This window comes from Aethalodelphis obliquidens, unplaced genomic scaffold (genome assembly GCF_003676395.1).
Source record: "Aethalodelphis obliquidens isolate GAN/ISIS:26980383/991018 unplaced genomic scaffold, ASM367639v1 scaffold28, whole genome shotgun sequence".
Classification (NCBI taxonomy): domain Eukaryota; kingdom Metazoa; phylum Chordata; class Mammalia; order Artiodactyla; family Delphinidae; genus Aethalodelphis; species Aethalodelphis obliquidens.
In genome coordinates, this window is record NW_020837972.1 from 22,382,707 (window position 1) to 22,396,949 (window position 14,243).

At 50.5% G+C, this 14,243-nt stretch overlaps 1 protein-coding gene across 1 annotated transcript in view; it reads right to left on the reverse strand.

Moving 5' to 3' along the window:
• RIMBP2 (RIMS binding protein 2) overlaps positions 1-14,243 on the reverse strand; it is a 246,373-nt gene that overhangs the window by 73,581 nt on the left and 158,549 nt on the right. The window contains exon 4 of the mRNA XM_027125143.1: positions 697-801. Within this exon, the coding sequence (XP_026980944.1) occupies positions 697-798 (102 nt within the window). The 5' untranslated portion in view covers positions 799-801. The remainder of the gene's footprint in view (positions 1-696; positions 802-14,243) is intronic.

Below are 14,243 nucleotides of genomic sequence, written 5' to 3' on the forward strand. Positions count from 1 at the left end.
TCTCTCTCCCCGTCCCTCCCTCCCTCTCTCTCCCTCTTGTCCTTCGTTCCTGAGATCCCGCTGCACATATTTCTCTGAAATTTGATTTGCTCACTTAGCAGACCGTGACGTAAACCTCCCCAGAGAGCAGCTGCAAACCCAAATGATTCCTCCCAAGGCTGTGGCGCTGCTCTGTGGCACGGATGCCCCGCGATTCACACAACCACACCCTGGGGTGAGCATTCGATCTAACCCCGTTGCCTGTGCCCACGCTGCAGGACTGCAGACCAAACCAAACCATCATTGTGAACGGGTTCCTGCGTTTCTTACAGGGCATATTCGGCGTATCCCCAGAATGGAGGGTTGCAGGGTCAAAACAGACCCGTGTTTTTAGCTTTCATTGACGCTGTCAGGTTGCTTGCCCCCAGAGCTGAAGCAATTCATACCCTTTTCCATAATCCACAGGCGTGTCATTTTCCCTACAATTTCGCCAGCATCGACTGTTAGAGCTTTTCCTTTGACTTTTTTGCAGTTTAGAACATAATCGCAAGTCAACCTAGGAGAAACTAGAGAGCACGGGGACTCGTTCCGCGCCAGGAAGGAGAGGCAGGCGCTCCCTAGCCTGTGAGCAAGGGCTCAGGAGAGCAGCCAGCCACCCGCACCCAGGCCCCCTCCGCCGCCCGCGTCCTCCCAGCCGCCAGCCTCAGCCCGGCTCACCTTCTGCAGGAGGTCGATTTCCTGCTGCTTGGCGCTGAGGACGGCCAGGGCTTGTTCATGCTCCAACTGCAGCTGCTGCCGCCGTTCCGCGGCCTCTCGCATGTGCTGCGTTGGGGGGAGGGCAGGTCAGGTCAGCCCAGCGCCCGGCAGGGAGCTGCGTGCTGGGTCCCCACGGCCGGCTCCCCGCTCTGACTCACCGCCTGCATCCCCGGCTTCTCCCGAGGGCAGCAGGGACCAGCCGGGGAAACCCTCACACCCACAAGCCTCCCTCCCCCGTTTTCACATTTTCTAGTTTACATGCCAGGAGCACGTGAGCAGAGCTGTAGGTTCCCGTGCTGTGGAGGTGAAGCTCTCTTCTTCCTGTTTGGAAAAAATCCTCCCTTCTCTCCGTGTTTTTCCCCCAGGTCTTCTGCAAATACCAGCCAAGACCTATGGACTTTTCCCTACATAGGGGTACTGTTCCAAGCTGTTTACTACCATTTAACTCATGTCATCCACAATAATCGTAGGAGGGAGGTACTGTAACTAGCCCCATTCTACAGATGGGAAAACTGACACACCAGGTTTTCCTTGTTTGTCACACATGGTGAGTGGCCGTCTGGGATGCAAATCGGACGCCTCCGTGGAGCCTCTGAATCTCAGGGTTTGGTCCTGTCCGCTCGCCCTGGGGAAGCGGGGTGCTCAGCCCCAACAAGTCCAAGTGCCCCCTCATCTGTCCCTCTGCAAAGGTCCCACCGAGGCAGGGAGTCCCAGGGCTGGACCCTTCCTCTGATCGGAGCATCTTCTCCCCACCTCTGATGATTTCTTGTCACCCAAAGCCATCCCCCAGGAGAACCCCCCAGCAAGCATCCCAGGACACCGGGACCTCCCCGGCCCTAACAGTGACCACCTGTGAACCCTGGTGGGGAGGAAACATGAGAAATGACACCATGTAGAAAAAAGGCGTGGGTGGGATAGACTTTCACACAGGCAGAATCACAGGGAATGCACAACATTTGAATTCAGCTTCCTCCCCTCCCCTCCCCTCCCTCCTTCCCTCCCTCCCTCCCTCCCTTCTTTCTTTCCTATTTCTTTTTTATAACGAGATCTATGCCAAAGATGGCTTAGCAATCAACATTTTAAAAATCTGGATCTTTTCCCAAAAGTTTTAGCGATGTGTCCCACCCGGGGGGGCTGGCAGAGGCTGAGTCAGAGCTGTTCCCTTCCCGAGCACAGGCCTCCTTTTTGCCGCTGTCCCTGCAGACCCAGTCTCACCTTCCTGTGACCTGACATCCGAGGGCATGACCCCTGTTATACAGACAGGAGATACCTTGATATAATGGGGAAGGGACCCTAACATACCTTCTTCCTTAGCTTGAATTTGTTGATGACTTATTATTATTACTTTTAAATTTTGTTTTAATTCTATTACTTATTTTTATCCCCCAGGCTGGGGAAGGGGTCTCGGAGAGATAAGGGCAGAGAGGCAAATTTATTCTCTTCACCATTTTTCCCAAGTCCATCCCACCCACTGCCACCAAAAGCTCTTTCCTTCCGGGAAAGATCTTGGCACTCAACACTTTTAACCACAGATGGGGAAGCTTTGCAGGTTCACATCCCAAAGTTCTACTTTTTTTTTTTTTTTTGCATTAAAAAGTGAAGTCTTCCTGCAGCCCGTGTTGCACGTGTTACATGCGTGGCGACATCACGCTCTGGCTTTGTCTCCAGTTTGGGGCTGAACAACCTTGCAGCCCCTCTGCTGTCTCACTTCCCTGGGAAGTTGCAATTTCTTAGCCCCTCGGTGGACGAGTGCTGGTTTCACTGTTGCTATGGAAACTCTCACCAGAACCCAGGATCCTGGAAAGTCAGAACCCCTCAAACATGAACCAAATCCCCTGAAAAGGTGGAAATGGGTGTGTTTGTCAATAACTATAACCTGCCCCGAGCTGGGACTGGAATGGGCCGTTTGTGTCTGTATGCGGGCGGGAGGAGAAACAGCACACATGCAACTTCTTGCGTCTGCTCCAGTCTCCAGCCTTCCTGGTCTGACTGAGCCTCGCCTTCCTGGACAGGAGAGGGGTTATTGCTACGTAGCTTCCCAAGAGCCAGTCTTGAACACAGCTCTCCCGGCCCTGCGGAGCTCTGATTACCAACTTGGGCCTAGCAATTTCTAATGACCTCTTGTGGCAGATTCGACTCCCCCCTGCCGACCACCAACCCACCCTGATTCCCCGACCGGTGGCCCAAGGCACCAGGCATTTTCAGGAACACTAAGACGAACCCCCAGAGCCTTTAAACATGTCAGGAATTCTCTGAGCTTCCAAGAAGCTTTGGAAATTCTTCCACAAACACTTCTCACCGACTCAGAGGGATGTTACTTTTGTCTGGTATGGGGTTTCTTCTTAAGGGCACTAGAGTTCATTAGTACTTATCCTCCACCAACTTTCATGGGGTTGTCAGAGGGTCGATGGGACCGTGTGTGTGAGGCTTTTCGCTCTAGAGAGGAGTATTTCTGTTCCATTCCTTCATTCATTTACTTCTGTATATTTATTCATTCAACCAACATTTACTGGGTACCTGTCATGTGCCACGACGCTGGGCATCAAGAACAACAGGGTCCTGCCTCCACGGATGGACATTGTAACTGGGCGAGCGGGTAAGAAAGGACACAGCAAAGCAAATAAACAAGGAAATGTCAACAAGAAGCGCTAGGCTGAGCCACTGAAGTTGATGTGCAACCATTCTGACCTATAAGACTGGCTATTTCACATAGCCCAATCCTGTGATGAAATGCCAATCCAATACTGTAATGAAGACTCACTCATTCACTCGCTCTCGTTCATTCATTCAACAAACAATTACCAAGTACTTGTCACGTGTCAGTCACCACCCTGGGTTCTGAAGGCGACGGCAGTGAAGACAAACACACACAAAACCAAGTCTCTTGGAGTTTACACTCGAGAGGGAGAGACAGACCCTACCCACGTATATCAAACAATGTGGAGTGCGTCAGGTGGTCCTAAGTGTTAAGGAGAAAAATACGGCGTGGGACGGGGGGAGCTGCAGGTGTAGCAGAGGCTGGCAGTATTCACTGAAGTGGCCGGAGCCTCCCCAAGAAGAAGCGGAGACCAGAGGCTGGTGACGGAGCTCCGCCCCGCTCCCCGAGGAAGGGCTGGGGGTGGAGTCCAGGCGTGGGAACAGCATGGCGCCTGGATGCCGCCCATTCCCACCGAGCCGAGGCACTGAGCCAGGCTGCTAACAGGACTGTGGAGCACGGGGGCTGCACTGAGCTCCTAGGAAGCTTCCAGAAGGTTCCCTGCTCCAGACACCGCTCTCTGGTGCGGACAATGTCCCACAGGAGGGAAAGGGAGCTTTAATCCTCCATCACGTCAAGGAGGAACATCTTTCCAGAGTGTGCCTGACGATTTCCCCTTTGGTCTTTTTGGCCCAAACTGGCCAGATGCCCACCCTGAGGCCAAGCCCTGGCCGCCGCAGGCTGAGGGGTCTTTGCACCCAGAAGGTGGGTCGTGCCCCTCCTCTGCTCAGAGCCCCTCAGTGGTCCTCATGACACAGAGTAAGACCGCAGTGCTGCCGTGGCGGTGAGGCTGCACTCTGCCCGCCTCTCCCGCTCTGCTACACACACCCGGGCTTTCCTACTCTTTCCAAAGACCAGGCAAACTTCCACCTCAGGGCCTTTGCACATGCTGTTCCCTCTGCCAGTCACACTCTAACCCCATCCCCAATACTGGAAGCGCTTGTTCTCTCAAAGTCCAGGCTTTGCCCAAATACCACCTTCTCAGTGAAGCCATATTTAAAACTATAACCAACCCCCCTGCAGCATCTTTTTCTCCACCCTGCTTTATTTCACTCCAGAGCACTTCTCACCATCTAATATATTTCACACTTTACTAGCCCACTGTCTGCTTCCCCTCCCTAGGATGTAAACAGGCTCCTGTCTCAGGCTGTGGTCCCTGCCCTGGACAGGTCACTCAGTAAATAAGCCATCGGTTGTGATCTTCCCTCATGACTCCTTGGACTCAGCTCTGACCGCCCAGTCTGTTCCAGCCACACTGGCCTCGGCCCAGCTCCGGGAATTTTCTGAACATTCCCCAGCAGGTGCTTTTGCAGGTGCTTTTGCAGGGACAGTGATGGTGGAGGTGTGTTTCCGGTATCTCAGGTCAATAAAAGGGCAGGGTGAGGTGATCAAGAACCAGACTGCCTGGGTTCAAATCCCAGCTCTGCTGCCTCTAGCTAGTGACTTAACCTCTCTGGGCTTCATTTCCTTCTCCGGGATGAACTGTTTATTAGCATATGGATCAACTTTCCCATGGGTAGTTAACAATGTTGATTAGTTAATTAGGAATGAACACCTGCTTCGAAAAGGGGTTTTGAATATGACATGACTTAGGGTAGTACCTGGCATCTACGAAGCCTATTACCTTTCACTCTGAATATAAGAAAACTCCTTCCCATGGACCTCGTGCAGTATCATGTAAGGCAGGACCCTGTAATGCAGCTTCGTGTAATAAAGTGTCATGTGATACAGTACCATGTGGTAGAGCATGATGTAATTTGGCATTGTGTAACAGAGCATCACGTTATGAAGTATCACGCAATTCAGCATCATGTAACGCAGCATCATGTAACGCAGCATCACGTAATGCAGCATCACGTAACGCAGCATCATGTAATACAGCATCATGTTATGAAGTATCACGGGATGCCACTTCAGTATAAAACTCAAGGTGCACGGGGCAGGGGGGTCGGGGTAGAAGGTATTCGGTGACCAGGGACTCTACCAGCAAGGCAGTGAGTGACTAGGATGATGGCACTGGTAAGATGGTGCAGTTAAACAAAATGTGCTACCATTCAGTAAGCACTTACTGAGTGCCAGGCCCTGTCTCACCCAGTGCTGAGAGCTGTGTGCTGTGCTCACCGTTAAAACAGGGTGCTGCAGCAGAGCCTGGAAGCCATCCCAAGAACGGCAAACCACAGAGCCAGGGTCCGCCCGACCACTGACCCTTTGCTGGCCTCAGGCCACTTCTCCCCCGTGGCCATCTTCACCGTGAAACTCTACCAGGGGCAGATCCACTTTTTCAGGCTCCCAAAGAGCGAACCTGGCTGGGATGGACAGTTAGGCAGCCGTTCCAGCTCATCTTTGCGCTTCTGTTTATTCCGGAAGTGGTCAGTGCCAAACGCAGCCTGTGTAATCTTTATTTAGCTTTGAGGGAAGTTATTAGTGGAAAGAAGGAAACCATCTTCCTTACGAGGATTCATTAGAAAGACCAACTGAATACAAAATTGCTCCAGGCGTGCTGTCGCAGGCATCGGGGTCACTGAAGGACAGAGGGGCCACAGACACTGAGCGGGCTCCTTGCTTAGAGGCAAAAGGGAGACGGGGGTGTGCAGGTCAGGTGCATGGAACAGCTGGGATGGAAATAGCTGTCGTGGGGCTGAGGGACCAAGTCAATATAAAGTCGTTTTCAGGAAAGGAAAATGTGTAAAAATCTATGCCCCTCGGGGGTGTTACAGATCAGGGTTCTTGGCCCTCCTTAATCAACAGAAATTGATAGAAGGCCGGACGAGAAATTCCCGCAAGGCTCTAGCGGGGCCTCTGCTGCAGCAGCGGGGAGCGAAAAACAAACAACAGGTTCCCTTGCCGGCTCCTTATCTGGGGTGAGGGTAGGCGTGGGTCCAGGTGGCTGGGCAGAGGATAGCTCAGGTGGTATGTGCACCGCTTAGGTGGTGTTGAGGGCAGGGGCCCTGCGCAGTGCCCTGCCTTTGCTCCTGACACCCTGTTTTTCCTCCAGGCTCTTCAGAAGTAGCAGTTGGATTTTTTTTTTGGGGGGGGGTCTTTTTGTATCTTTTTATCCATAATTTGCCCCAACTGCAGATGCACACAGTTATTTTTAGTCCCTTATAGCTTCTTTGTATTTTATTGCTTGAGGAGACATTTGTCCAGGTGCAGGCACTGCGGCAAAGGGTCCAGGACTCAGCCTGTCTCAGAGGGACATGGTGTTTGAGGTTAATTATGATGGGCGTCGCAGCTCGGGGGACAAGATTAGCTGGGAACTTTTTTAGCTTCTTTTGCATCTTCCCACATCCTACCTGTCCCTTCAAGGCCACGTTCCCCTCCAGCAGCTGCCCATGTATCTGCTTCTTTTCTCAACACACTGCTTACGGGGTGTCTCTACTCACTGTCTCCACGACCTCACACCCCACTCGCCCTTCAAAGCTTCTTCACCTTGGCTCCCCTACCACCACTCAGCCGGCAGCCTCCTGCCAAGATGACCAAGGGGCTCCCTGCTGTCCAAGCCAGCGGTCACTTCTCTGCCCAGGGACCCCATGTCTCAGCAGCATGTAACATGTAACATGGCGGAGGGTCATGAAACACCCTCCGCTCCTGGCCCGGGGATCTCCACGCTGGCCCGGTGTCCCCTCTTCCTCTCCACTCCTGTCTGATCTCTGAACACTGGAGTGGCCGCTGCTCTGCTGACATTCTTTCTTTACGGGATCTTATCCCACATCACAGTTTAACTGCCGTTTACAAACTCACGCTGCCAAATGAAATGTTTCTCTCTACACTCATATCCAACTGTCCACCCCTCACCTCCACGTGGACGTACAGGAGGAAGCTCAGACTCAGCCTGTCCAAATCAGACTGTGACCTTCTTTCTCCAGCCACTTGTGTCCCCAGCTGCCCCGTTCCAGCAAGGACCCCGCCAGCCACTCCGTTCCTACAGCCCCAAAGCCAGGAGTCACTCTTGCCCCCTTCCCTCCTTTGCTCGGCGTCCAAGGCTTTAGAAAATCTTGCATTTGCACCAAAACCCTTCCTGCATTGGCTCCTTTCTCCGTGTCCACTGCCGTCACTGCCCGACCGGCCGCTATCACCCCTCGGCCGGACCACAGGCAGACTTGGAGTTGGTCTTCCTGCCGTCGGTCCTGCTACCCGACAGGTCCCCAAGAGAGGCCAGGGTGCTCTCTCCCAAACACGGCCATCTGTGATGGCTAATTCTCTGTCAACTCACCTGGGCTGAGGGATGCCCGGAGAGCTGGGAAAGCATGACCTCTGGGTGTGGCTGGGAGGGCGCTTCTGGAAGAGACTAGCATTTGAATTGGGGAACTGAGGACAGCAGATGGTCCCCCCCCACCCCCGTGTGAGAGGACACCATCCCATCTGCCTAGGACCCGAACGGAATGAGAGGCAGAGGGAAGGAGGGATTCACGCTCTCTGCTTGAGCCAGGACATCTATTTCTCCTGCCCTAGGACATCAGCCTCCTGAATCTCGTGCTTTGAGGGTCAGACTGGGACTTACGGCATCAGCCCCTGACTTCTCAGGCCTCTGAACTCGGACTGAATTTACACCCCCAGCTTTCCCGGTTCTCCAGCCTGCAGCTGGCAGGCAGATCGTGGGATTTCTCGGCCTCCATCATTGCACGAGCCGATTCCTAGAATAAAGTTCCTCTTGTATCTCCATGTCTCTCTCTGTATATCCGACTGGTTCTGTTTCTGGAGAACCCTGACTAATACACTGTCTTCTGCTTCCGGCACTCAATGACTGCCACTGCACTTAGAACAACATTCAAAATCTTCGCTGCAGCTGATGGGTTCCTCTGTGATGGGGCCCGCTTCTCTGCCTGATCCCTTCACTACCCTTAGCCATGCTGGCCTCTGATCAGCTCCACTGTTACGTCAAGATCATCCCCACCCCCATGTCTTAGCATATGCCATTCCACTGCCTAGAATGCTGGTCCCTGCATCTTCACATGGCTGGCCCTTCACAGCATGTATCCCCTCCAGAGATTATCTTGTTTATTTATATGTTTATTTATTCTATGTCTTCCCTCCCCCTGCTCATCTGTGAGATCCACGAGGTTAGAGAACTCATCTCCATCTGCTGATACGCCCCAGGGTCTAACACAGTCTCTGGCACACAGTGGGATGGCATAAATGACAGGACAGTGAAGTCCCTTATGCAGAACATTTCCCCATGGCTCCAGCCCACCCTCACCTCTGGTCTCTCCATCACTGATGGTATCTATCATTATTCTGCATATAACAGATGTACTGTCATCATTATTATTCTGCATATGATATATGCATTATTATTATATAGGCACTATTCTTCTTCTTCTGCATATAGACTATAATCAGCTTTGTACTGTTCTGATTTATCTTGTGTAACTCTCACTTTCTCAGTTGGACTCTGAATGTCTCTTCCATGCCCACACTCCACAGGCGGTAGAAGCCGGATTCACGTTTGCCAAATGGAATTCAACCAATGCTTATGGATGGAAGATCCACCCTGTGGCTGTCAGGAAACTAGATTCTGCCTTTGGAGAGACTCGAGGAGATACAATTCTCACCACATTGTAACCAAACTGTGAACCAGATACATCAACTGACTCTCCCGGAGGGAAACCATGCCGGTAGGGTGAGTGTCATCCATTTGTCCAATGTCCTCTAGGAGGTGGGCTTTGAAGACTGAGGAAGAGTAGAGTTAAATGGATGGTGAGAAAAAGTGTAAACTAAAAATAAGAGAGAGATTGGTTTTTAAGGCTGAAATCTGTGGAGCTAGGTGGACGGTGGAGAGAAAAAATTAACTCAGGCGACGGATGGGGTTGGACCTGCGAGCTGAACGTTAGTAAGATCTGTGAACCAGCTAAAGCGGAGAAACAGACAAGCCTCAAAAACACACGCACGTACTCAACATACTCATATGTCCTGGCATAAGGATATGCTATTGCTTCGTCCAGTACAGCACTGACTTTCCAAATAGAGCCAGCAGATATGCCTACGTTGAAACACACACAGAAAACCACAGCGTTACAAGGTTAATATTTTTGAGATATTAATCAATATTTCTTTCTGTCTCTCCTTCCATTTCTCCTCCACTCCTCCCCCACGTCCCAACCAGATGGCAGGTCCATTCTGCACTCATTGCCTCAGGGAGGGTGCGCAGGGTGAAGGGCAGAAAAAAGGACTCTCCCGGGCTTTGGTGCATAAGCCCTACACCGATGAACTACTTGTGAGAACGACCTGAGACTAGAACGTCCCTCCTCATCCGCAGAAAAATAGTGCTTCATCGGAGGTTGACAGACAGGCTCACACGTGCACAGACACTGGTGAATTCCAGAGAGAAGGGCTTTGGCTCTGCTTTCTGGAAAGTTCCAGAGAGGTGAGACCCTAGAGAACTTATGGCTAACAGGTGAGTCCAGAAAACAAAGCTTTGAGCCACCCGGCAGAGGTTTCTGCACTACACTGGCATAACCAAGAGTCAATACGAACTCATACGACTAAACAAGTAATCTTTAGTCCTTTTGTTAATTATACCTTGCAAGTTGCTAAGAGAGTAGATCTTAAAAGTTCTCATCACAAGAAAAATAATTCTGTAACTATAGGTACGGTGATGGATGTTAACTAGACTTATGGCAGTGATCGTTTTGCAACATAGACAAATATCAAATCATAATGTTACACCTGAAACTGATACAATCCCTTGGTCTTGTATTTTACAATGATGTCATGTAATTTTAAGCCTTGTCTCCAAAATGATGGGAAAAAACTGTTAGACTGTGGCTTGTGGATTTTTAAAGCCTATATGTAAATAATAAGAATTGGACAGAATGGTGGAAACCTCAGCATATGCATGCATGGGTGGGTGGGAGATGAAATCTTCCACCTTTTGGTATCATGTGGCCCCAACCCCAACTTAGGTGTAACCCTGGCGTGTGCCGGTAAACTGTCCTAATGCTCTCAGATCCACTTCTCCCCCTTCCCTGCTTTGCTCACAGAGAACTACATTTCCCAGACGGCCCTGCCCCTGCTTCTTGGGGACTGGCCAATTGGAGGCACCAGAAGGTGGGAAGAAGAGAGAAGCCAGGTATTTCTCCCTCTCTCTGCTTCCCGTGTTGTCTCCAGAGGTGGCTCTTCCTCCCCTGGGGCTCTAGCTCCTGCTGGGCAGCCCTCACCCATGGCTTCAGCCTCCGGCCCTTGGGAAGACCATCACTCCGCCCCCATCTCCGCAGCCTTAGAGGTGGTATATCTCCAAGTGCATATTTGACTTCTCAGCTCTTCTACTGCCTGTGTAACTAATCCTCTACGATGAAGTCCCTCCACCTGAAGACACCTAGATTGCTGTCTGCCTTTCAACTGAAATCTGGCTGAGAGACTGAAGGAAAAGGATGAAGCCAACTCCAAATTGACATTACATTTCTAGCAGTCTTTCAAAATGAGCGTCTTAAGGGAATTAAGTAACTTTGGGGGGAAATGTTATATTTCTTTCACTTGAGTTTTTACAATTAGATTCAAATCTGCTTTATAGATTTACTGTGACAACTGGAAGAAAAAAATGAAAACCCACTGAAATCTGAACTCTGCTGACACCCTGCAAAGTAAAGATTAATCAGTCCAGGAACATTTACAGCCTGAGAATGGCTTCATTTACTTACCCACAATTTCACTGGTTTGTTTTAATATCCCTTCGTTACTTTGCTTGAAACTTTTCCTACCAAAAAAAAAAAAAAAAAAAAAGATGGTTTTGATGCTTCTTCCCAACTAGGAAAAGTTGTTCCTTTCGTTCTCAGTGTAGTTGATCTTGGACTGAGAGCTGCTTTAATGAGTCTGTATTATCTCCTCCCCTGGAAGGTAGGGCACAGACGTGCAATCTCAGTGAGCCCTGAAGCCTGGGGCTTATGCAGAGTGGTGGAAAAAGTTCAAGGATGACAATCCCTGGGTCCAGGCCCCAGCCTTCTGTCTAGGAAGTCTTCTTGCCCAAACACCAAAGGCTGAAAGCCCAGCGGGCTGAGAGCTTACTAGAAATGGGACAAGACACAAACACCTTTCCATTTTATTTCTGACATACACCCATCTGCTGAATACTGGAAACTTTAGAAATGATGAAAAATGGAAACAAATACATCCTTCTGTCTCATTTTTCACCTTCCCTTCACAGTTATTGTGAAGATGTCCAGTGGATGGATGGATGGATGGATGGACGGATGGACGGATCGATGGAAGGATGGATGGATGGATGGATGGACGGATGGACGGAAGGATCGATGGACGGATGGATGGGTGGTTGAGTGACTTTGACACCTGTAGCTGTCCCCACTTCCCTCACTGTCCAAGCTTGCCAATCAGCCCCTTGGCAGGCCACCAAGTACCCCAGGGTTGGGCTAGCTTTCATGTCCCAGTAACGTTTCAAGGTCATTTCTGCCTCCCTGACTTCAATTAGGAGGTTCCCTCTTCCCTTAATGGTCTGATTTCCTCCTAAATATTCACGAATCCCCCCGTACCCCAAGCCTAACTCAAACTTCACTTTCTCTAATTTGTCCCAATTACTCTCGTCCTATTGACTTCCTGTTCTGCAATGGACAGCTGCTAATCTTCTCTGCCCCGCATGTATTTCCTGTTCAAATGAGAGCAGTATCCTGAATTATCCCAAGGACGTCAGCCTTTCCCTACTCTCAGCCTCACGTTTTTCAGGGAGTAACCCCAACCCCTGGCTCCAGGGTCTGCATGTGATCTACACTCTTCTAGGTACACGAGCCCAAAGCTAGACCAAAGGGACAAATTTTGGTTTCATGAGACATTTCCTGGAAATATTAGGAAAGAAAGAGACATCCTCTTCCGTGGTGACTAAATTGGTAGGATGCAAGCCAGGAGATGTTGGGTACCATCTTTGACGTGACTTGGTGAGAGCCTGCCTGTGAACTGGACTGACAGGAAAAAGCAGAGATAAAAGATGAAGAGAGACTATTCTCGGTGACATCACCTGGGCACCTTGATTCAACCTTGCCTGAAGCCTAACCTCGCTCATATTTCCCACTTTATAAACCAATTATTTCTGTCTCTTAAAACCATTTGACATAGGTCTGCATGAACTTGATCCCAAATGGTCCTCACTAAAATATTTTTCAACAGCATTTACGACTGCCACAAAACTTACTTAATTCTATAACGTCTCATTATGATGCACTGAACCTTCATAACTTTTTAGTCTTGTTTCTCAAAATAAAGAGACAGCTGGTGGATCGTGACAGTTTTGGAGTCCTTTCAATTCCCTGTTTTGGGGAAGAAGCAGCCAGAGACCCAAAGGAGCTTTCCAGAAGTAGAATGACAACTTCTCAGCAGCAGAAAGAGGATAAACTGGGGTGCAAGGGCATGGGGGTGGAGTGGGGTGCAATGAGGTGGGGCTGGGGCAGGTGCTGGGTACCATGTCTCTCCTGGGGCCAGGAAACAAAGTCCTAAGATCAAAGTCACTGGCAGCAAGTTTCGCTATTCAAGGAGATCACTCTTATCCACAGGGTACCTGTGGTGTGTAGAGGTTGAAACCCATGAGTCCAGCATCTGAACCACCCAAGGGGGTTCCAGTGAAACTCTGGGCTGGATGGTGGCCAGGCCAGAGGATTGAAACAGAGACCACATTTAAACCCGCACTGGAGCTCTGCCACCCTGGGAAAGGGTTCGGGTGGAAGGAGGGAGAGACGTGGGCAGCCGTGAGCCTTCACGGGAGCTCCTGATACCGTGTGTGTGGCCCCCGCGGTCAAAGCCTCCTTGGTGTTTATCGCAGGTGGTACAGCTGGTGGACATTGACGTCCTTCTTGTTTCTATAAGCAGACTGCTGGCATGCCTTTCCCAGAGTGTCCTGCCCGAGGTCCTAGCCCCAGGCAGCACCATCTTCCTTCTCGTATAAGCGTGTAACCTTTACTAAGTTCTCGAGTACTGTTGTGCTAAGTATTTAACACATATAACATATTGAATCTTCACAACAACACTTGAAGCAGGAAATATTTTATTCCCATTTACAGCGAAGGAAACCGAGGCCCAGAGAGGTTAAGTAACTTGTCCAAGGTTGCCCAGCTAGTAAATGATGAGGCCGTATTTGAACACAGATCTGTGCTCACATTCTCTCCACTCATCTGTCTGCTCTACGGGAGATTTCCGGCAGGACCCCACCCTTATTTGTGGGATGTGCTGACATCCAGCAGACTTGGCAAGAAAGTCAACGCAAGAACATTTCCTGGAGTTACTTCAGGTCCCTCTGGGGTTCTCAGGCCACTGAAGACACGCTGCCCTTGGCCACGTGACCAGTGCGCAGAGCACTTGGCGTTTCTCCAGGGAGGAAATTTACATCATCATCACTGGTATCAATTCCACAAGCCGTCATGATCCAGGCTGTCCCTGGGATCACAAGGGGCCCATGGGTCCTTGCAGAGAGTCTGGAAATGCCCGGCTTTCATTCCAAGACAAACTCCCACCAAATTCCTAAGGTTTGGCTTCTGCTTCCTTTTACAAACCTCTTCCCAATTCCAAGGGCACAGGCCACGTTCCACGGGAACATTTCACATCAGAAGTCCTGAAGATCGTGCACCCCAGTGAGAAGTGCCCGTTTGATATGCTTTGCCTGTGGCAGGATGTATTTTTAAACCGGTGATATTTATAGCCGGATGTCGGCATTAACACGAGTGCTTAAGTAGCCTCCAAGTGTCAAGATGCTGCTTCCCCGGGAAAGCTCAGATGTGACACGGTGGGAACGAGTGTGGAGCAAACGGAGTCATCTCAG